Source organism: Macaca mulatta, chromosome 15, assembly GCF_049350105.2.
Source record: "Macaca mulatta isolate MMU2019108-1 chromosome 15, T2T-MMU8v2.0, whole genome shotgun sequence".
Taxonomy (NCBI): domain Eukaryota; kingdom Metazoa; phylum Chordata; class Mammalia; order Primates; family Cercopithecidae; genus Macaca; species Macaca mulatta.
Genome location: NC_133420.1, coordinates 114,291,957 through 114,316,862, shown reverse-complemented (window position 1 = coordinate 114,316,862; position 24,906 = coordinate 114,291,957). Strand labels below are relative to the sequence as shown.

General features: G+C 40.6%; 1 protein-coding gene across 2 annotated transcripts in view; it reads left to right on the top strand.

Moving 5' to 3' along the window:
• FRMD3 (FERM domain containing 3) overlaps positions 1 to 24,906 on the top strand; it is a 295,333-nt gene that overhangs the window by 143,661 nt on the left and 126,766 nt on the right. For both annotated transcript variants that reach the window (XM_001102733.5, XM_002800151.4), the window contains exon 2: positions 14,961 to 15,065. In XM_001102733.5, coding sequence (XP_001102733.2) covers positions 14,961 to 15,065 — 105 coding nt within the window. The remainder of the gene's footprint in view (positions 1 to 14,960; positions 15,066 to 24,906) is intronic.

Below are 24,906 nucleotides of genomic sequence, written 5' to 3'. Positions count from 1 at the left end.
GCTAGAAAATGCAAATAAAGAGACACAAAGAAAAACCTAAAAATAACCTAACTCTTACCTCTCACAAATATCCCGAAGAACATTTAGCTTTTTAGCCTTCAAATCTTTACGTGTTGTCTATATGTGTATGTATGTATGAGTGTGTACATATAAATATACACACAAACATAAAACGTCTGAGTTTGACAAAAATGGTTTATTCTATTTTTTTTTCATTTTATATTTGTCTTGAATATCTTTATGTCACTTCTTATAAGTGCATCCCTGAAAGGGGCTGTCACTTTGCACCCATTTTTAGCATGCATTTCTGTGCATTCTCGTGGGTTTATGCAGTGCCATCAGGCTCTGCCATGATGCATTTCTAAACAATGGGTGAAAATGTTCTTTAGAAATAAATTGCTGGTAGATTGGATGTGATATTTTCCTTCCTTCAGGAAGCCGCTGTCTGCCTCAAACAGTAAAAAAAAAAAGGCAGAGGAGGCTTAAAGAAGAAAGCTGGCTTGTAATAGCTGATAATGGCGATTAAAATTCACATCAATCATCCTCTACATTTTTAGTTCCATAAAAATGAAATACCCTCAGCTTGAGTTGCTGTGTAGTCAGAAGAGATGTAAATATAACCAAGATGTTTTTCCTCCTTAGTGACTAATCGCTTGAAGAAAGGGGTAGGTGTGATAGCCGGGGAGCCAAGCCTACATCTTCCCGTCTTTAAATATTTGTGACAAATCGTTCTTGTGTGCATGCCTGCGTGTGTGCGTGTGCGCGCGCGCGCAGGAATTCCTGCTGCACACAGAGCAGTTGTTTTAGGAATTCCAGGAGCTGTGTGGGCCACAGGCCTGCTAATTGCCGGACTACTGGGAACCTTCGGGTATGACACTATTGAAATGAGACATTAGGGCCTTCATGGAGTGGAGTTGTGGGCCATGCTGGGCTTGGAATAAGGAGTAGGGTTTGAGAGGGGAAAAATGTAGCTTGAAGGAATTAGAAATAAAGGTGGGTGGAAGTCATACATTTCTAGAAGGTCATTCATCCAAAAAAGGCTGGTGCTAGGGTTGCTGGAAGGGTAAATGACATAATCTCTGTGCAGCACTCAGCACAGGCCCTCATTTGTAGTTAGTGCTCAATAATTTGCAGCTGTGATTCCTATTATTGTTATGGCCTCTGTCATATTACTTATGTGAACTACACTAGACTGTAATTTCCTGTGGTGTGGCTGTGTCGAGCCACATGTATACCAATGAAGTGGAAGACATTCTGGAGCTAACTCCATCGTCTAATGGGGTCTCCTCTCTTCCTGCTCAGCCCGTTACACTCCCAGCCTTCTCAACCTTCTCAGGATGCTTCCTAGGCAAGCTACACCAAGTATAACTGTGATATGCTTTGAAGCACTGCAGAAGCTCCTTTAAAACATTATCCCAGCAGTTTCAAGCACACATGTGTATTCAAGCCACCTTCTGCCTGTCTCCCATTTCTCCTTCCTCTTGTCTCCTAGAGAGGAAAGATGATTTCTTATTGCAAAAAAAGCTACCATTAGGGAAGTTAGGGATGTGGAGAGAAAAGATAGTGCCTTGAGGGTTTGGCCTGGGGGAGGGAATTTGAAGTTTTTGACAATCAAGGGTCTTGCTGGGCGTGGTGCCTCACGCCTGTAATCCGAGCACTTTGGGAGGCTGAGGCAGGTGGATCACCTGAGGTCAGGAGTTCGAGACCAGCCTGACCAATACAATGAAACCCCGTCTCTACTAAAAATACAAAAATTATCTGGGTGTGGAGGCGGGTGCCTGTAATCCCAGCTACTCGAGAGGCTGAGACAGGAGAATCACATGAACCCAGGGGGCGGAGGTTGCAGTGAGCCGAGATCGCGCCATTGCATTCCAGCCTAGGCAACAAGAGCGAAACTCTGTCTAAAAAAAAAAAAAAAGAAAAAGAAAAAGAAAATTGAGAGTCTCTGTAGCATCTCCAGGCTACGAGAAAATTTGAATTGGCTAAAGAGCTTTTGGGGAATGTTACTGTGGCTTAGACGGTAGGCTCTCTTTAATGTTCCTTGAAAACTAATAATGAACATTTGAATTTCTTTTCAAGTAATTTTGCTACTGACCTGTTTCTCTTTAAAAATGTGTCTGAGCCCTGCTGAGGCTGATCCATGTGGACTCCCATGGTTATTTTAAGGCTGCATGTATATGATCTCCTTCTCTTATCTTCATTTCTCTGCCCTTTTTTAGTTTTCCTTTCTTATTGGCCTAGCGTGAGGACATTTTCCCCCTACCCCAGCAAAGTCTAGCTAACTGTGTAAATGGTAATGCATTTCTTAATTTCTCCATAAACCATTCATCCACTCGTGGTCAGGCTGCTTGGCCCCATCATCCTAGCGAGCCCAAGAGCTGTATTGTCAGATGATTCTCAGAAACTGGAGAATCCCTCAGCCCAAGGCTCTTGCCAGGCACACTATGCAGGGGTTCTATGCTTAATTGGACCCACAGGTTGGTTAGTTTATTTTCCTTGACTGTTGAGCTCAGGATAGCCATCCTGTATGCAATTTCAGGAGGAATTCTGTCTTCCTTATTAGGCTCCTGGTGCATTAAGAATTCCACAAGCAGAAACCATGTCTTTGCTCTCTGGGTGTGAGTGTCAGCTCCTAATTGACTGTTGCTATATTTTTCTTGGAGCTCTATACTCACGAATCATTTAAAAAATATGATCCTCAAGCAATTCCAATTAGACCATGAACTCCAAACTCATGGAATGCCTTAAAATGCACATAGTAGTTTAGGATTTATTATAGAAATGCCTGAGGCATATTTGTAAGGATTGTAAAATGGGTGACAACATTATTTTAGGTGCATATTTAAAGAACAGTTTTGTGGAGGGCCAATCCAGCATGTTATGCTAATTAAACCCAGTGTTGGACTGAGCCCTAGTGTGATTGGTATTAGGATTATTTGTAAGCATTCTTTATTTCATCCTTTTAGGCACATGGTGGAATTTTGCTTCCTTAGCTCTCTGAAATTAGGCAAGATATGTACCTTATTTTGGCCAATAAACTGAAGTGATGCATGTCACTTCCAGGCAGAATGTTTAGAAGCCAGGGTGAGACTCACCACATTCCTTTCCTGCTGCTGTGTTGACTGTTGAAACAGCTGTTAAGAGGAATCCTTAATCCCTTCACATCTCAAAGAGATTAGGAGCAGAATTCTCCCCTGCCGATGTGCATTGGCTACGCATACTAAGTGAGAAATAAACCTCTGTGGTGTTAACTCACTGACATTTTGGAATTCTTTGTTACTGCAGCTTAATCTAGCCTATCCTGACTGATATATCTTGGCTCCAGTTCTTGATTTGAAATCTCAATTCCAACACTAATTGGTATTATTTCATCTAAAATTCTCTGGGTCTCAGTTTCCCCATTTCAGAAATGAAGAGATTGGATAAGATTATCTCTATAGTACCTTCCAACTCCAACATTCTGTGATTCTACTTTTAAAAATATGAATATTAGACTGCTCCCTAATGGTTAATAATTCTAGTCTTTTCTTTTTGGACTCTGAGGGACCTGAGTTCAAACCTGCATTTTGCCATTTGCTTGCCACATGACCTTGGGCAAGTTATTAAACCACCCTAAGTTTTATCTTCCTCTTCTTGAAAATGGGAAACCAGTTAGCTCCTGGGGCTTATGTGGATGAAATCCAATGAATAGTTGAGGAAATCTAAATATAGTACATAGCACCAGACACTAAGGAAGTTCTAAGGGAATGCTTGCTAATTAGGAATCTGAGAAGAAGAGGAGGTGATGCTAGTATCTCCTGGTGTGGCTCAGGGAGATGGTGAATCCCAGAGAGTTTGGCCTTTCTGTTTCACAAGGCTTGTTAGAGAAGCAGATATTACAGATCATAGACTAGACTAAGAAAAAGAAGCAGATATTAAATGAAGATGTATTTATGTTCAGGAAGCATTGATTAATAAAGATAGCTCATTTCTGAGAGCACTTTGCTTAAAATCTTGTCTCAGCTACTGTGGTCAGGATAAATTAAAAATATATATTTTACCCTGTGGGGACTTTCTGTCAGAAATCAGTTGACTATATTTGTGTGAGTCTATTTCTGAGTTCCCTATTGTGTTTCATTGTTCTATTTGCCTATTCTTTTGCTAATACCACATTGTCTTCATCACTGTAACTTTATAGTGAGTCTTGAAGCTGGGTAGCATCAGTCCTCTGATATTGTTTGTCATCAATACTGTGTTGGCCACTCTAAATCTTTTGCCTTTTCACAAAACATTAGAATCTGACTGTCAGTATCCCACTGGGATTTTGATTGAGCTTGCATTGAATCTATAGAATAAGTTGAAAAGAACTGACATTTCCACAATATTGAGTTTTTCTATTCTGTTCATGGGTACTAGAATATCCATTTATTTAGATCTTTTATTTCTTTCATCCAAATTTTGGTAGTTTTCCTGATATAGATTTTGTACATATTTCGTTAGAGTTATCCCCTAAGTATTTCATTTTTGGGGGTGCTAATATAAATGGTCTTTTGTTTTTAATTTCAACTTTCAATTGTTCATTTCTGGTCTATAGGAAAACAATTTACTTTTGTATGTTAGCTTTATGTCCTGCAACATTGCACTTATTAGTTTATTAATTCCAGGAGTGGGTTTTTTTTGGTAGATTCTTTGATATTTTTTACATAGACAATGAGAACATCTGATGTCATCTGCAGACAAATAAGTTTTTATTTCTTCCTTCCCAATCTGTATACCTTTTTCTTTTCTTTTCTCTCTTCTTCTCTCCTGTCTTCCCTTCCCTCCCTTCCTTTCCTTTCTCTTCCCTTCCCTTCCCTTCCTTTTTCTTTCTTCTCTTGTGTTATTGCATTAGCTAGGACTTCCAGTATAGTGTTGAAAAGAAGTGGTAAGAGAGGACATCTTTGCCTTGTTCCCTATTTTAAGGGAAACACATCTAGTTTCTCACTATTAAATATGATGTTAGCTGTAGGGTTTAAATAGATGTTCTTTATTAAGTTGAGGAAGTTATTTATTTCTTTTTAACAGTTTTAAAATGTGGTTATAATAACCAAATATAGCAGACCCAGGTTTAAATATTTACTCTGCCAGTTTCTAGCTCTGTTGACTTTGGATAAGTTAATTAGCTTCTTTGAGCCTTAGCCTTAGCATGAAGAAAAAAAAAAAAACTCACTTTGTTAAAATCTTAGAAAAGATTCAACCTGTAAATATTCCAGATTATTCTGATGTGAGTGCTTTCAAGAACTGGACGTGGCACAAAATCCTTAAACAAGAAGAAGAAGAAAAAGATGGCGAAGGAAGAACCTTTTGAACACTAGGCTGTGGCAAAAACTGCTAAGAAGAGCTGACAAATCAAATCTGATTCTCTAAGCATTGGGATGGACCTATGTGCCAGTCAGAACAGAAATGACCAAATGACTAGGAACAGATACACCAGGCATCTTTTAGAATGAAAGCCACAGAACACAGTAGGGGTAATGGAGGCAGAAAACACCCAGAAGAAAATCAAAAAGAGGCAAACGTTACTAACGTTACTCGTTACTAACGAGGTACCTTGACTGATTATTCAACTATGACACTCCTTCAGAAGACACTGTTGAGGATTCAGATGATAGAGGGACCAATCTATTCTGGCCGCTTCATCTTCTCCTGGATGCACTATTTCTTTGTCTTTCTTCCTTAGGACCCTTTTGCCTTCCCTAGCTTTGATGCTATTAAGCCTCTTGCTGTGATGTTGACTGTATTTCTGTCTTCTCATAGCATGTAGGGGCTACCATGGGCATTGGATAAGCAGTTAGGTTTTCATTCTCTACCACTGGGCCTGGCTGGGTAAGGTGGCTGCTCATGTCTTTGCCTTTATTTTTGCATCCAGTTCTCACTTTCAGGCAACTATTGATTTTATTTTCCCCTCATGGGTAGCTGGCCCTGGTATTGTTTTTGTTGTTATTTTCTGTTTTTTAGGTCACTACTATAGTCATAATCCTCCACCAACTTCTGAATACTTACTGGGCACAAAAATGCCTTTAGTAAAATTTGCCTATATTTTCAATTATCTTAGCTGTAGCTACTGATTATTACTCTAAAACAGATGTGTATTCAGAATTACACATTTCATTTTTCCAAAATCTTGGATTTATCTTCCATACATTTGAAAATATTTGGACAACACAAATCAAAGAAACTTTTAATTTCTGTGTGGGAACCACAGATTCAACCATGAGTGGTTCCTCTATTCTTGTTTTTCTTTACATTTATCTCCTTCTTAAATAGCTTTAATATTACTCTCATATTCTTGGGATGATGTAATTTTCAAAATCTATGTCACAGCTCAATATCTAATACTAGTTACTGTTTGCAATAGGAAGAATACCAGTTACAGTTTGCAACAGTACCAGTTACTGTTAACAAAGCAATATATAACTTGCTGTTTAATAAAGGTTTTCTTATTAAAGAGATGCAGTTTTTGTTAAAGCTGTGGTCCCTAACATAACAAAATATGTGAATTTACACAAATAGGCTTGAGTTTTTTATAGCAGAATATTAACAGAGCATTTTTATGTTGTTCAATCAAGCTACAATCTTTCTTATATTAATAAATGCTTGTCCGTGACAATAAAAGCAGACTATTTAGTTCACCAGTTTCTCATTACTGTTCTTTATTCATCTGCCTATGAAAGTAAATGAATCAAGGCCCTTGATTCACCAGAGAAATGTAGCCATCTGTCCCTAGAAGACATAATCCTAGCAGCAAACTGAGCATTTAGTTGCTGTTAAGGGCCTTGTAATTGGTTAGAAGCTCCTCATGGAGTTTCTTGGCATTCAAATGATTGTGTTTTTCCTTCCAGGTAGAGGAATCACCAGAGACAATTCTGTTTTTTTCCCAGATGTACATTTATGAAGGCTGTCCCTTCTCAAAAGCAACTTCTGCAGGCATAAAGTGCCAAGCAACAGAGCCCTTTGAACAAGAACCTCACCACCCTCATAACTAGGAAATGAGGCCTCACAGCTCCCACTTCTGTTTGTCATAGAGGGGTCCTGGAGGAACAGTGCCAACCCCAGAGCAAACTATTCCCACCATCCTGGGGCTGTGCTTCCAACTCCTCCAGCCCTTTCCTGCTTCCCTCATTCCAGCGAGCCTCTCCCATGGCTCTGTTCTGTGTTAGGTCTTTCTTCCTCCATTGCGTCCTAGGACCCCAGTTCTTGGGCAACTTTAGAGGGCAGCCCAAAGCTGTGTCCACTGAGGATGTTTCCTGGCTCTGAGGATGTACTTCCAAGGAAAGCTCTTTCAAGGATCACTTTCTGAGACCTCCGTTATTGCCTCAGCTTAGGGATTGTAAACTCAAATACCTCCAGCAATCAAGGAATTGAGGGAAATGGAAGAAGAAGACAACAGGGAAGGCGAAAATGTGGTGGACTGCAGAGTTCATTTTCCAGGGAAAGGAGAAGCCAACCAGACCTTTAGGGTCCAGCTTCCGAACCCTCCAGCTTTTCAGTGGCAGCCAGCATCCAGATTTTATGTGCAGTCTCCCCATTCTAAAACACCAAAACACTATGTTGACTGATAGAACACAGCGGTCAATGGACTCTGCTCCTGGGCTCATCAGTCAGCCATGATCAGCTCAGTTAACACTATGCTGACTGAATAGAACACAGCAGAACATAGAGCAGAATCATTGGACTCTGCCCCCGGGCTCATCAGTCAGCCATCTCTGCAACTGTGTTTCACACCAGCACTATTGTTCTCTCTTAGCTCTTCTTGGCCTGAGACATTGATTTACCTTCTCTCCCGAGTGAAAATGTTGGGTGCAACAAACAGAAAAGCCAATCTGTACTTGCTGAAATAACAAGGAATTTCACGGGCATCCCCAAGGAAATTCACATTAACAGATTTACAGTCTGCAGACACAGACTCCATTTCTCTGTCACTATTTGGGCTTCATCCTCAATCCCACTGCCCCTCTGTGTGTGGTCCAGAGGGAAGGGCAAGTTTCTTCTTGAAGCTCTTTCAGAAGAGTAAATAAGAATTATCCCAGAAACCCTGTTAAGGTATGTGTCATGTCTCATTGGCCTAAGCTGGGTCATGTGTCCTCTCCTGAACCAATCAGACAAGAGAGATGGGGTTACCCTCATACCAACCAAGCTAGAGCCCTCAGATGCGGTTGGGTCATAGTTCCTTGAGGCTTATGCCTGTACCATGTGTGTGCGTGCATGTGTGTACATGCATATGCATACCTGAGGAAAATCTGGGTTGCTTTAAGAAGGCTAAAGGGATGTATGGTTGCTAAGCAGTTAACCAATGAAGTCTATTATAATGTGCTTTGTATTTTATAAAACTGCCTTTTCCCAGCCTGGTGTTGTGGGTAACCCAGTGCTCCTTCCTGCCAGTGTCCAAATTCTAGTAATTGGAGAAGTTGACATTGCTCCCAAATCCTCATATTGTTTTCCTGTATCTCCACATAGAGAATGGGGGCACATAGGCCAACTGAGTTCCTAGAACAGATTCAGCGTAGGCGTCAGATTCGGTTTGACATCCCTGTAAACAAACATAGAATTTCTGAGTTCATTTTTTCCTCGTCTGTAACATGAGGAGAATATTAACTACCCCAATGGGTTGTCAAGAGATCAAATGAAAAATATGTAGCAAAGTTCTTGATATACAGTAAATGTTAAATGAATAATAGTTCTTATTACTATGTTCATACCTTCATCCCTGAAGGTAGTTATTCAAACTCGAAACTAGTTTAGCGATATATTCAGTGTTTTGGGGTTGGTACTGTTTTTCCCACTTAACCAACGTCTAAAAAGCCGAACAAAACCTCGCTTGGAGTTTTAGGAATTGGGGACTGAAATCTGCCAGACTTTTTTTTTTTTTTAATTATTGAAGAAAAGCTATTGCTGACTTGGGCAATTGATTTCTTTGCTCTTTTTCTTTAAGCACAAATTTATTGTCGTTTTAATTTTGCTGCTGAACTTGGGAGTTGAAGTAAATGCATCATCAGCAGTTGGCTGCAGATAATCAAGGAAAGTTATCCTTAGCAAACTAAAGCAGGAACAGAAAACCAAATACCACCTGTTCTCACTTATAAGTGGGAGCTAAGTGATGAGAACACACAGACACAAAGAGGGGAACAACAGACATGGAAACTTGTTGGGGGTGGAGAGTGGGAGGCAGGAGAGGATCAGAAAAAAATTACTAATGGGTACTAGGCTTAATACCTGGGTGATGAGGTAATCTGTACAACAAACCCCCATGACACAAGTTTACCTGTATAATGAACCTGCACATGTACCCATGAACATAAAATGAAACTTAAATTAATAAAAAAAAGAATTGAGTTCTTTGTCTTTTGTTCACTTTTTTTTTTTAATCTACAGAGGACAGTTCTGGGAGGCAAATACTATTCCACTTAACTTCCTTATATCTAAAAGGATCTGTAAAATTGAGACAAAGATTTAAGATTAAGATTATTCTTAATATTATTAATAATGACATCTAACATTGGTATAATACTTTGCGGTTTACAAAATTCAATCACATTTTACAAAGGGCAGGATTTTAAGATCTGTGAGATTATAAATTTCTGGGTTTCACTCATTATTTATAATCCCTATCTCAATGCCTAGTGCATAATAGGTGTTTAACAGATACATGAATGAGCCTTAAAATATCTCATTGGGGATACATCTGGAAGTTACCATCATTATTCTCCCACTGTAGAAGGAGAAACAGTCTCAGAGAGATTTGGTGACTTTCTTAAGGGCACTTAGCTGATAAGTGGTGAAAACAAGTTTGGAACACAGTGGCATCTTCTGTTTTCCTAGTACATACTTTGGGGTGGGGAGGAGAGGTGGACTTTTCCGACAAGTAGGCTAGTTTGTGATTGTAAAAATTAGGTTCCATAAGGTGTAAGGGGGTAAATCCAACCCATTCTGTGAGAGAATGATAAGCTCTCCTGACATCTGTGTTTGGTGGGACTTACTACCGACTCCGGTCCACTCAGCAGCCTTTGAAGAGAAGGTACTGTGGGCATCGGAAGAAAAAAAATCATCACAAACAACGACAGTATATAGCTGTCATTTATTGAGAAGCTACTATGTGTCCGATAAGATATTTACAAACATTGTCTCTAATACTCAGGTTACCCATTCCAGACTGCATTATTTAGAGCTTACAGACCAGGAGGTAGAGATTCAGAGTAACTAAATAACTTTTCTCACTCTCACAAAAGGGTTAACCCACTCTTACCCAGCCATCCCTAATCAGACATGTGATTGTTTTACACAGATTCTTTTGAAATGGATCCTAGTTTGCCACATCAATGAGTCTTTAGCCCGGTGAGAGAATTTGCCTTTTGAGATGCCCAGAATTATGCCAAGTATTCTGCCATACCTAGGAGACTAGCACTTTCCACCCTGAGCGAAGATGGGGTTATTGCAGGGGGTTCAGTGATCCACACGCACACTAAGGATTGTCTGAAAAATGGGCAGAGAAGGTGAGAGAGAGGACACAACCCCCTTTACACTTTGGGGCTTGTGGACTGAAGAAATCCCAAACAGAATCCCCAAGCCTGGTGGCACAGTTTAGATCAGAGAGTCTCAAACTCTCTGTGGGGAGACACCAGTACTAGATTTTTATTCTTCCAGTCTGCTTTGGACCAATATGTGTTAAATACACACACACACACACACACACACACACACACACGTACACACAATAGAATTAAATTGCTCTTATTTTCTGCACTTGTTTTTTGGAGTAGTGGACCCCAACCCCTGGGCCGCGGAACTGAGCTGCACAGCAGCAGGTGAGCTGCGGGTAAGCAAGAAGCTTCATCTATATTTACAGCTGCTCCCCATCACTCACAGTACCACCTGAGCTCCACCTCCTGTCAGATCAGCGGCAGCATTAGATTCTCCTGGGAGTGCAAACCTCTTGTGAACTGTGCAGGTGAGGGATCTAGGTTGCACTCTCCTTATGAGAATCTAATGCCTGATGATCTGTCACTGTCTCCCATCACCCCCAGTTAGTTGCAGGAAAACAAGCTCAGGGCTCCCACTGAGTCTACATTGTGGTGAATTGTATAATTATTTCCTTATATATTACAATGTAATAATAATAGAAATAAAGTGCACAATAAATGTTATGTGCCTGAATCATCCTGAAACCATCCCGCCACCCTGTCTTTGGAAAAATTGTCTTGCATGAAACTGGTCCCTGGTTCCAAAAAGGATGGTGACTGCTGTCGTGGAGGACCAGTCAGGCACTGTTCATGTTCTGGCATGGTCCATGGGTCACATCGTGGCTAGCATTGGCTTATAGATTTTAACACATTAAAAATATTGCAATTGTCTTCACATTATTTTGGTACAGTATTTATAAAAAGAATCAATTTACAGTGTACTATAGATAATAAGGACCAGTATTGAGACACAAGTTAAGTTGTGTAGTTGAATAAATTCTTTCAACCCTGTCAGTGCATTTCTGAGACCATACAACCTCATTTAGAGACAGCATCAAAAGTCTATACTTATGCACATAAGGGTTTTAAGCACAGATTATCAAATCCTACTGACCCTCGTATTAGGCCCTGCTCATGCATTTATATCTTACTACTTTTCACATGTATTAAATGCTGTTGTGATTAATAAAACATAATTTAGGTAAGAGCTCTGAAGAATTTAAATTAGCTGCTTGATTTTTTTCTCTACTCAATCAGTACTGCAAGTGTAGCTGCTACCCTGTGGGAGAATCAACATAAGTCTGACATTAAAACGAAATCCTTTTACTTGAAATCTTTGATAACCACTTCTGCACACAGACCTTGAGAAAGACGCATGAAAGTTGGCCAATTCCACTACCTTTGCGGAATTGCCAATACCAGGACGCTATTGTCTCACCTGGGGCTCTCTCTTAGTGCTGTGTAGTCCAAAGGGCTTGTGGAAAGTGCTTCCTTTTGTTACCAGACCTCATGTTTTCTATGAGAAAAAAGCAAAGACTTCTTACTCATCTGGTAACATCCAGCATGCCAGGCACTGGTTTAGGCCGCAAGGAAGGAACCTCTATCTTCGGAGGCTCAGGAGGAAGCGTGTGGAAGGTTTGGGTCATAACCACTGTTTACTCCGCAGCCTGTCTTCTGAAGTGAGGTGTATATGGGCAGTAGCTGGACTCATGCACCTGATTCCTGAACGAACTCTTCCAACCTTTGGTACTGGGCCTATTCAAGCTTTTGTTTAGTGCAAGAACTGAGCTTAGGGCACAAAAATGACAACAGTAGGAACTTAAATGGCTTATAAACTTTGTCCGGGTTTCCAGGCAGGAGGATGTGGGTCTAGAAGCTGGCTTCCTCGGCACCAAGCAGTGAGACATGGAGGGTCTCAGGGTGGTGAGGCTGTCTGGGCAACGTGCAGAGGAAGGGGCAGAACTGCAAAGGGCTATCGACATCCCCTGACAATGGCAGAGGCAGCTTGTGTACCCAAGGCAGGAAAGGACTGATTTTTCTGAGTTAAAGAAGAGACAATTCTCAAGGGAAAAGGGGCTTTTTTTTTTTTTTTTTTTTTTTGCTTTGTGATGGTCTCTAGAGACACGTAAAATTTTGTGTTTTTCCTATATTGTGGCAATCCTCCTGGACCAATGCTTCTCAAACTTCAATGTGCATGCGAATGACCTGGGGATCTTGCTAAAATGCAGACCAGGTGCAGCAGGGCTGAAGCAGTGCCTGAGATTCTGTCTCCAACAGGCTTCCTCCCAGGTGAGACTAAGGCTGCTGCTCTGTTATAGTGTTAGTTTGTAGGCTATACCTTCAGTAGCAAAGACCTAGAATCCACCCGGTGATCTGGAACCATGGGAATTGGCCTGACCTGCTTTTTGGAAGGCATTGACCCCTGTTTCAGCCACGCTTGCATACTCTAATCACTGTGTAGTCTACAGCAGCATTTTCTTCTCTCAAGGGTCTTGAGTAGTCAATGGAGATCTTGCTAGAGGGTGTATATTGGTTGCTGTGTTTAATCATTTAAAAAAAAATCTTTGTTGTGCTGTTGAGTACATCTTCTTTAGGGCAAAATGACAGCAGTATCTGTCATGAACAATCAAGGCCTGCTCAATCCCATATTATTACAATGCACTGCCTTGACCCACATATCTAGAATATGGTAGGGAATACTTCCCTATAGTAAATCCTAATGAAGAGGGCTTTGCCATTCAATCATAAAATGATGAGCTCCTATGTCATGTTTGGTGAGGGAATAATGCTGCAACCTTTTAAAGATGAATGGATTACAGAGTATGTGTGTAAAAGGAACTAAAGCCAATGATTATTTTCTGGGCATTGAGTTCAGCTATTAGGTATAACTTTGCCATTTGAGCCTCCTGGATTAAAAACAATTACAGACATTTAAAAACAAATTCCATTTTTATATTTTGTCTCTTTTGAGCTATATCAGATGGTTTCTTAGGAAGGAAGTTAAAAACTTGAAGCTCATTCAAAATCAAACTCGAAAGTGATTTCAGCAAAATGGAGGTTTCATATCACACTATGTGCTTATAAACGCCAGTCCTTCACTCAGTGCAATGCATCCCAGGCTTTTTGGAAGGCATTGACCCCTGTTTCAGCCACGCTTGCATTGTCTAATCACTGCACTGTCTACAGCAGCATTTTATTATCTCAAGGGTCTTGAGATTTTGCTGGAAGGTGTGACTTTCCCATCCAACTTCCTGAGTTGATGATAGTGGTCTTTAATGAAGAGATCATTATGTAACACAGACCAAACTGATCTTTCAAAATTATTTTTAGTGGATTGAAAAAGTGGCTCACTTAATGCCTCTAATTTCTTCATGTATTTTAATAGGTCACATCTCTAAAACATTTCATGGGTCTGTCAGCGACTTTGATTGAAGCAGAAATTAATCTTATCAGATATCCTGATGAGGGCTTAGAAGAGTCTTTGCTATGAAGAGGTTTTTGTTGTAGTGGTATTTATGTTAATCAGATTTGGCTGATACATCTTTCACTCATAGAATTTCAGAAGGAAAAATAACCTAACCAACTTAGAAATCATCCAGTCCAACTATCTTATTTTACCAAAGTAGAAACAGCGGGGGTTTACCCAAGGTCACACAGGCCTGTCGTTGGATCTTAGTCCTGGGCTCCCCTGAATCTTCCACACTGCCTTTGTGTGTTGGTTTATGAAAGGGATGCAGTAGCTTTGAGGCCCAAGGAAGCAGGTTCCCCACCATTCCCACTGAGAGCCAGGGAATTTAGTTACCACTTACAGCATTGCCACACTCACCAGACCCTACCTCCTGGAAGAGCCATAGTGGACTCACGAATGCTCCAGGGAGTCAAAGTGGCTCGGAAGGAGCCCATATACTGTAGCCACTTAGCCTGGCTCAAATACTGTCCTGCTCCATTCAAGCTGTGTGACTTTGGGCAAGTCACTGAACCCCTTTGTGGCTCAGTTTCCTCCAATATAAAATGAGAACCTTCCTGGTAGGATCATTGTGAGAACTGAGTGAACGAATATGTACCGAGGAATTAGAACAAGCAGTTAGGCCATTGTATGTGTTACATGAGAGTTTCCAAACTGTGGACCTCCACAAGTTACTGAGTTGTAAAATTAGTACTCTGTGTCATAAATAGCATTAGACAAATTAAATGGCATATGGATTATTTTGGCTTCTCTTTTTGGGGTCCTTTTGGTTCCGTGTGTGTGTGTATATGTGCGTGCGTGTGTGTGTGTGTGTGTGTGTGTGTGTAATGGCTCACAATGTAAAATGTATTTCTCATTGAGGATTTGTGGTTAAAAGAGTTTGGAAGCCCCTTCTTCAGGGACTGGAATGAACACATTTATTTTTCTGAGCCTGGACCCACGGTGGTGAACAAGGCTCCCTGTGGACATAAATGCATAAGGTGAACTCTGGCTGAGACTTAAATGTGCTTCCTTTGCAGAGGGAAACCAAAGGGCAGTTTCTCATTGACCACATCTGCAACTACTACAGCCTGCTGGAGAAGGACTACTTTGGCATTCGCTATGTGGACCCAGAGAAGCAAAGGGTAAGAGCTGATTTCTGTCTGGAGCCATTTTCAGGGAGTGACCCAGACTGTGGTGCCCTGTGGGGGTTCCTCTCAAAGCCCTACCGATGCCCTTGTTCTCAGAGATTATTGGGCACATGAAACCCTGTGTGAGTGGAAGAGGCTGGCGCTGTACTTACTGGACTGGGTGAAGCAGGAGAAGGGAAAAGTTACCCTAGGCCTTTCCAGAAGGCTGCTCCCATCTACTTAGAGGAGAGAATGTCCCTCTGCCCTTTGAACCCAGGGTTTCCCAAAGTCTCTCAAACAATGGCTACATAAAATTTCACTATGGAGAAAATCACCCCCCCGCCCCAACCCCACTCACTATAAAAAGCTATTGAGGCTGGGATCAGTGGCTCACATCTGTAATCCCAGCACTTTGGGAGGCCTAGATGAACAGATCACTTGAACCCAGGAGTTCAAGACCAGCCCCGGCAACATGGCAAAAGTCCACCTCTACAAAAAATACAAAAATCAGCTGGGCATGGTGGCATGTGCCTGTCATCATAGCTACTTGGGAGGCTGAGATGGGGCAGAATAGCTTGAGCCTGGGAGGTCAAGGCTGCAGTGATCTGTGATGGAGCCATTACACTCCAGCCTGGGTTACAGAGCAAGATCCTGTCTCCAAAAAAAAAAAAAGTTATTGGGAGAGAGAGTAATTGAGAAATGACTGCTTAATGGGTATAGGGTTTCCTTTTCGAGGGATGAGCATGTTTGAAATTTCATATGGATGGTGGTTGCCACTGAAATGTACATTTTAAAGTGGTTAATTTTGTTACGTGATTTTCACCTAAATTTTTTTGAACAAAGTTTTGACAGGTGAAGGGTTTAAGTCACTTCAGAAGCAGATCCTTGGGCACAACTAAACTTGAAAGCCCCTGTTTTATTCTTGCTCCTGGAGACACCTACCCTTTTTAGTATCTGTTGGTGGGGAAGAGTGAGCAGGAGAGTCTCACCTTTTGAGCTGGTGTAGCAGCCTAGGTGTGTTCAGTGTAGCATAGGCCAGAGCCACGTGATGTGTGTCCTTCATATCCAAATGGCCCCTGGGGATCTCCACCCCCAGCTCCTGGGGTGGGTCTCAGGCATGGGCTCAGAGGTCCCAGCCGTGGGCTCGGAGGCTCAGTACACACTTGGGTCTCTGCTTCTTACTAGCAGGACAATGTGTAAAGAGGTCACCTGGGGGTGACCTGGAAGTGGGGATAGGACCCCTCTGCCTTCTTTAATTTGCTCTCCTCCTCCTCAATGTCCCTGATCTTCTTTCTGTCTCCTTTTTCCATCCCTACACCTCACCTGGCTCTTAGTTTAGTATTTACTGACCCAATACCATGAGGAGAGGTCACAGAGTATATTTCTGTAAAGAAGAGGATATTTGAGGAATAGATTAGATTTGTGTCTGATACATAGAGAATCTTATTTTGCTCTTGGAGTCCTAGGGACCCACGTTTATATGAAGGGATGCAATGAAGTATTACTGCTCAGAAGAATTTTGGTTTCCTGTAGTACTTGCAGTAACCTTTGGACGGTCCAGGCATTTACCTGAGTGAGACAAAGGTGGCAGGATGGTGGTGGGGATGTAGGGCTGACATGACGTCAGAGAAGGGCATTCATGGTGTTTACTGAGTCACACTGGTTCCCAGACCTGGCCTGCAAGAAAATCACCTTAGGTGTTTGCTAAAAATGCACAGTGTGGAACCTATTCTAGATCTAAACCAGAATCCATGGGGTTAGGGCCAGCAACATGCACTTAGCCTATTCCTAATCTAATTTTGATGCAGCCAAGCCAGCTTTGGTCTGGGGACCATGAAGCAAAGACATTCATAGCCATAACTTTTTATAGCCTATGAAGATATCACATTTGTATAAGAGGGAAAGAAGCTCAAAGAAGTTGTTACTTGTCCCAGGTTTCACAGTTAGTAAGTGGTAGAGTGAGTGTTTGAGTTTAGGGTTATAGATCAAAGTCCCTGTGGACCAAATAAACTCTGGACTGTATTAGTCCTCTAGTCACCACTGCAAACAGGTTATTTTGTGCAAAATTCAATTCTAAATGATAAATAGCCAACCTGCAGAAGTAATTCTAGCTACTATTTAGTTGAGCATCTATCTTGTGCCATGAACGTTACTCATTATAGCCTTGTCTTGCCGAAAAGCCTTTAAGGAAAGGGGAAGCTAAGGCCTAGAGAGGGTCAGTGGCTTCCATAAGGCAAGACATTAAGGAAAAATTAGTGTCACAAAATAACAATAGTATTGGATTATAACCCATAGAATGAAATAAATATCCATGAGTCAATCCTGATATAATTAATTCAATAAAAAATAAAGGGAAGACTTGGATGAGCTCTTCCATACAGAAGAATTTTAATTAATAAATGTAAAGGAATGAGTGAAATAGAAAATCACCATACACAATAATAATTATTGTAGGCAAGAGCTAAAATTCGTGTGCAAAAGTTTTAAGGAGAAACAGGAAATCTGCAAAGTAACCCCTCCTTTCCAAGGTATTTTTTTAATTACAAAGGAAAAAATAATAACTCTATAGTGGAGAAACATGACAGACAACACTTTAACCAAGAGACCAAGATTAACATCACCAATAAAAAGATATATTAACATCAGCTACCTCCTGATACCATGCACTGAGAAGTACACATCATCTCTGTGGCATTCTTCCCAATAATGCATAACCTCAATCAAATATTGAGAAAACATCGGGCAAATTCAATGTGAGGGACATTCTCCAAAATAACTGACCTTCAAAAGTGTGAGGTCATGAAAGACAAGGACGGACTGGATTCACAGTCAGAGATTGGAGCGATATGTGAACTCAAGGCAATCTGGAATCCTGAAACATAGACAAGTATAGTAGTGGGAAAACAGAGTGAACTCCACAGAAAGTCTGTAGTTTAGTTAATGCTATCACAGAATAGTATTAACCAAATTAAAAAATAATAACTCTGTAGTGGAGAAACATGACAGACAGCACTTTAACCAAGAGACCAAGATTAACATCACCAGTAAAAAGACGTATTAACATCAGGTACCTCCTGATACCATGTGCTGAGAAGTACACATCATCGTAGAATAGCATTAACTAAATTGGCTGATACTGGCTTCTTATTTTGATAGTTGTACTGTGATTACACAGGATGCTAACATCAGGGGAAGATGACCGAAGGTTATACTTTACCATTTTTGCAACTTTTTCGTATGTCTAAAATTATTAAAATTTTAGACTAAAGTTATAAAAGAGAAGTCTTTAGGTTGTTTATTGTTCTTTATATTTTGACTCTATTTAATGTAATTTTTAATGCCCAGACTTGGGTAGTAGAGTAAAGAATGGGCTAACCCTCAAAACGAAACTGTCTTATCTCATGTAGCCACTAAGTTGCTTAGAGGTGTTCCTGAATACTTCTCTCTGCATCATGCAGCTGTTATAGCCTTTTGATTTTGAGGATACGATGTAAGTGTAACTTTCACTTGGGTTGCAGGGTAGTAGCTGCACACAACTGCAAGGACTTTGGACTCAGAAAGATATGAATTAAAAATCCCATCTCTCCTGATTAGTAAGCTATGTGTTCTTGACCAAGCTATACAGCCTCTCTGAGTCTCTGTCCTGATGGATAAAGCAAATAACAATACCTACCTCTAGGGTTGATATGAGAATGAAAGATAAGTTATATCAATGCTTAGCACATGGTATACCTTAAGTATATGGTATGTGTTATTTTCACTCTTAGCTGTTATTATTATTCTTATAATTATTATGCATTGGCTAGGTCCAGGTGAGACATGAGGAAACACAGTCATGATCAGTATCTCTAAAACCTAGAAATGTTTATAAGAACATCTTTTAAAGGCAGGGGGGCACTACTATTAAGATCTTTGGAGAGAGAAGGCAGAAAATGGGCCTTGGATAATTAGAAAAATGGACTCAAAGACATAAACAGAGACATGCTGGTATGGACATTTTAAGCAGATATTAATTGACCAACTTTTTTTTTTTTTCACCAGCTCCTGTATTTTTCTTAATGGCAAGTAAAACTGATGAATTATTTGGATAGAAAGCTAATTAAACAAGAAAATCAAGTGAGTTAGAGAAGCTGAAGTGAAAGTTACCTTCGCCTTGGGGCCTGGTGTTTTGTGTACAACTCGATTTACAGTAAACCATTGTTGAATATTAAATATTTAGCACGATTACATTTGGAACACCATATGTTTGGCAAGATGTCTCATGCCCCAGATGCTCTGGAAGTGGGAAACACTGAGTCAGGAAATGATGACTATCTTTTGCTATTTTAATGTCCAGGGCCCAGCATTTCCATTATTATTTTTTAATTTGATATAGGGAAGGATAGGTTGAATACTGGCCAGTAAAAATCCCCTCGGTTTCTACAACTTTCGTCTTCTAAGGAACTTGCATAATCTTAGTTGCCTAAGATTAAGGAAAGGGTGGATGGTATTCTCCCCATTTTACTGATAGAGAAAACTGCATCAATAAGTCTAGAAGTAATTCTAGAAGAAGGTAGTACTTGGCTTAAGTTTAGATTTTTTTTTTTTTTTTTTTTTTTTTTTTACTCCAGTATATTCTTTTTACCACTTCTGTTCAGGTATTTGGGTAACTTCCCCTTGGAAAGATGAAGTTTTGAAATAATTAGCTGGATTTCATAGCTCTAGTTTCCATGGCTATGGTTTGAGGTGTCCATTGTCCTGGGTTTTCCCCATATATTCTTCTATCCTTTTTCTTTCCCCAAATTCAGCTAAGGAAGTCACCCCTCACCCCGTGCCTTAGAGCTGAGTGCCCCAGCTCCCAACCCAGCCAGAGGAAGAATTACACTGGGACTGGGTTGTAGGATGCTGCTTTATGGTCTGGAGGGAGTTTGTACTCAATGCTTTTGGTTTCAACTTTGGAATTGCTAATTATCTGTGTAACCTGTTTGCATCAGTGTTGTTGACTTTTCTGATTTTGACTCACACCCAAAGATGCGGGATTCACTTTGGAAATCCATAGTTTTGGGGTACACTCCTCAAGTGCCCAATGATAGGTCATTGTGTCTTAATGTCTACCAGACACTAGAGGATTTAATAGGTTTTCTGATAGGAGGATGAGCTGGAAATCATGGACGCAAGATCACGTTCAGCCCTGATCCCCGACCCTCACAACCCTGATATAATTACAGCCCCGAGGCTTTTATGTTGGTAGCCAGAAGGAACTAGTCAGCCTATCAGTAAGTTTTATTAATAACAGGAAAAGACCTTGTCTATGTTTGAGCAATTTGCTTTTTCTAGAGGCACCTTGGGGAGGACGTGGAAGGGAATAAAAGCCGGCCCAGTGATTGGAAGTTTCACTCTGGGGATGGTGCCAGGAAGCCAGACAGCATTATGTCCCACCAGCTGCTCCTGCCATTGAGAGGCTGCTTCCTGCTTCTCAGGATAATTACTTCACAGATGCTCGTCACTAGGAGCAAGAGTGGTACCTAAGATTTAGGGCAGCCCTGCACTGAAGGAAAGGGTTGTGCTGCTGCCTCAAGTCACTGATCACAAATTTGTCTGCTCAATGAGTCCTCTTTTGTTTATGTTTCAAAATGTATTAAAGATCAAGACTTCTTGAGTGTGTGTGTTGGGGCAGACAGTTACAAGTAACTTGACTTTGTGAGAAAGGACTTTGGCACTCAAGTTAAAAGGAAGACAGTACTATCATGACAGCTTGAAAATGGGATATATTGTCAGTGATTCAATTGTGGCTCAAGGTATGAACACTGATGCGTTTAGGAAAATTGTCAGATTCATTCAGCAGAAAGCAGAACTTGGTCTTTAACTAAAAGGTTGGCTCATAATTGACTCTGTTTACATCTGATATCCTCTCCTGAGGAGGGAAATGGATACTTGATAAAATGTTGCCATCTAGAAGTCACTTAGCAAACGGAGATGTCCACATTATAGTGGAAGGGGAAGGGCAAACACATGACCTGGTTATCTCATTTGAGCCAGAAGGCAGGGACTGGAAAAATGCCATTTTATCCTTGTTTGAGTCAGGAAAAATCAGGAAGATATCCAAGGTAAGAAGTTTTTCCTCTGTTGGTGGTGGGACCCTGGGCAGAAATCAGTCAGGGAAACAGGTTTAAGTGTGATGGTTGAAGAGTCAAGTACTCACTGGAGGCTTCCAGCAGGCAAGAACAGCAGGGCTGACTAGAGACCAGCAGGTTTGGAAGTTTCAAGTTAGTCTTAAAGATATCTTTAAGTCTAACTGGGAAGACTGGAATGTGGCTATGATGTATGACTTGGAGAAATAAAAATGGTATATAGGTTACAAAATGACTATTTTATTTCCTTCAAGGTTCAGTAGTAGTTGTGTGTTACATGTGTGGAGGTTAATGATGAGGATCTAGTAGTTCTCATTATCTATTGCTGTTTAACAAGCCTTCCCAAAAGTTTGTGCCTCAAAACAACATAATTTTATTATATCACAGCATTTTGTGGCTCAGGGATTTGAGCAGGGCTCTGCTGGGAGATTCTTCTGCCCCATGTGGTGTTGACTGAATCACTCAGTGGTGGTTAGCTAGTGGCTAGTCTGATCTGGAGGATCCAAGACATCTTCACCCATACACCTGGTGCCTTGATGGAGAGGGCTGGAAGGTAGGGCTCAGGGGTCCCCTCCCTCTGATGTAATTTCAGGCCCTTTCCAGATGACCTCTCCAGCAGGGTGTTTGAACTTCTTAAGTGGTCACTTAGAGCTCCAAGTGTAGGTGGAGCCACTTACCAAATAAGTTGCACAGAAAAAAGAACAGGTTTTGGGGGAAAAGTGATAAGTTCTGAACGTTTTGAGTTGGGACGTGTGAGAGAAGTTGAGGTGGAGATGTTCAGTGTATAGATGACAATATAGTCTGAAGATTAAAGAAGAGGCTTGGGCCACAGATGGGGATTTTGGAGCCAATGAAGTCTTTTATGACTTCAAAGCCCTGGGAAGAGATTCCAAACCAGCAAAGGAGATGGACAAAAAACAGAACAGAAAGAAAAGAATGTGCAGAGAGAGACATTCTGGGAGCAAGGATAGGTGTAGACTCAATAAGAGGGATTGAGCTGTAGTTCCAAGCAGGGAGGCAGGATCAAAGGACTGAGTCAGAAAATGATGACAATCTTTTGCTATTTTAGGAAATTGTTCAGGTGCTAAAAGCTTTGGCATCATGAAGACCAGGGCAAATCCTATCTCTGCCACCTGCTGGTTGTACCACTTTGAGCAGGTTCCTTACACTCCCTGTGTCTCAATTCCTTCATCTATTAAGTAAGGATACTAATATTACTTATGCAATAGAATTGTTTTTTAAATGAATTAACCGTACTATCAGTTTAGTAACTGGTCTTTTTACTATTTCATGCTTTAAAGATGTTTAAAAGACCCATGTCACATGATTACCTATGTAACAATCCTGCACATTCTACACATGTAACCCTGAACTTAAAATAAAAGTTAGAAATTTTTAAAAAGGCCCATGAGTCTGGAGGCTAGCTGATCTTTGACTTTAGAACAATTTGGTGGCAATGTTGTTAAATTTATGTGGCACGACAGCAAATGCTACATGGTGGTAAATTCCACTGTAACAAGCTTGAAAAAAATCCCATAATTTCATTTCATAAATGATTGCATTTTAGTTACTAGTGTACTTTAAAATAAATAGTAATACATTTTTTAAATATCCGATTGCATTTTCAAATTATGACTTTTTTTGAGTGTACATTAAATATTTCTTGGGAGTAGGGACTGGAATGCAAGGGTCAGGATGGCCTTCCATCTGTTTTTGTAAATAAGGTTTTATTGGAACCCAGCTAATTCTGTTCATTTACATATTGTCTGCAGCTGCTTTCATGCTCCAATAGCAGAGTTGAGTAGTTATGAAAGAGATCCATGTAGATCACAAAGCTTAAAATATTTACTTTACAAAAAATAAAAATTGCCAACTCCTGTTAGAGAGCGTTGAAGTTAGTGAAGGGGATGGAGGTTGCTTAATGGATGAAGAGACACATAGGCTGTTTTTTAGACTTCCTGGCCCCTCCCCTAATTTGTACAGTGTTTCTTCTTCTGGCTATTATCTATCTTTTGCCCATCCCTGAGACCCTAGAATACAAAAACATCATAGCTAAAGGAGTGAAAAACACTACAGTGAAACAATGAAGATTTTTCCTTCCTTTCTTCCTTCCTTCCTTCCTTCCCTCCCTCCCTCCCTCCCTTCTCCCTCCCTCCCTCCCTCCCTCCCTTCCTTCCTTCCTTCTTTCCTTCCTTCCTTCCTTTCTCTCTTTCTCTCTTTCTCTTTCTTCCTTCCTTTCTCTCTTTCTCTTTCTTTCTTTCTTTCTTTCTTTCTTTCTTTCTTTCTTTCTTTCTTTCTTTCTTTCTTTCTCTCTTTCTTTCTTTCTTTCTTTCTTTCTTTCTTTCTTTCTTTCTTTCTTTCTTTCTTTCTTTCTTTCTTTCTCTCTCTCTCTCTTCCTTCCTTCCTTTCTTTCTTTCTTTCTTTCTCTTTCCTTCCTTCCTTCCTTCTTTCTTTCTTTTTTTTTCTTTTCTTTTCTTTCTTTTTTTTTTTTTTTGAGATGGAGTCTCTTTTTTTTTTTTTTTTTTTTTTTTTTTTGAGACAGAGTCTCGCTTAGTCGCCCAGGCTGGAGTGCAGTGGCGCGATCTCGGCTCACTGCAACCTCTGCCTCTGGGCTCAAGCAATTCTCCTGCCTCAGCCTCCTGAGTAGCTGGGACTACAGGCACATGCCACTACACTCAGCTAATTTTTTGTATCTTTAGTAGAGACAGGGTTTCACCCTGTTAGCCAGGACGGTCTTGATCTCCTGACCTCAGGTGATCTGCCCGCCTTGGCCTCCCAAAGTGCTGGGATTATAGGCATGAGCCACCGTGCCCAGTGGATTTTCTTACATAGATTGATTTCCAAATGGACAAACATTTTTTGAGCGTTCGTGATCTACAGGTTTGTTGATGTTGTTATTGTTGCTGTTGTGTCATAGATTTTCTTGATACTGGAATGGAAACCATGACTATTGGCAGCTAAGTAACTAGGTCTTGCTATAGCCTTATAATCTGGAACACTGATAAGGCTGCATTCATCAGATGGCATTCTTTTTTCTCCAGAAGAGGTCAGAGGGGCTGGGAATGACATAAATTGGCTGCATGATAATGCAGGGACTAAGTTACTCTGGAGCTTTTGTCTAGGTGGATGCGAGAATCAGGCCATCTTTTTAGGGTCATCATGGGAATTGCTCAAATTTTGGATCTGGTTACTATTGAGGTGAAACACAATCTCCTGTCTGGGGAGGTGCATTCATTCTTTTTAAAAGCCCCCTGGGTTATTTAACATATTTCTTTGGGCTACAAATTACTCTGGCTTAGGGTACCAAGGGCTTTGAGAAAGTAAACAGAGAAGTGCGTAATTTATTCTGTAATCATACACTGAATCGATTTCAACAGAAGCCAAACATTTGAAGATAACTAAGTGCTATATTGTTTACTTTTAGATGCAATGTTTTTTGGTCTTAGCAGTGGCCAAATTAAAAATCAATCTTCTTAGTCACAAATTACCGCCTCACACCCTCCTTCTTTTTCCCCAACCAAGCCAAAATGAGAATATATGAAAGATACGCACCATTTGTATGATGAGGTAGAGAAAAATGATCTCTCAGGGCTAAGTGCAGCTGCGCCTAGCAAAATTACAAAGAAAGAAACATACATTGGCAATATCCTCATCCTTCAGGTTCATAGACTGTGGACTGTTAGAACAAGGAATCTCAGGAGTTCTGGAATCAGCCTCCCACCATCTCCACCAAGATTACAGATAAG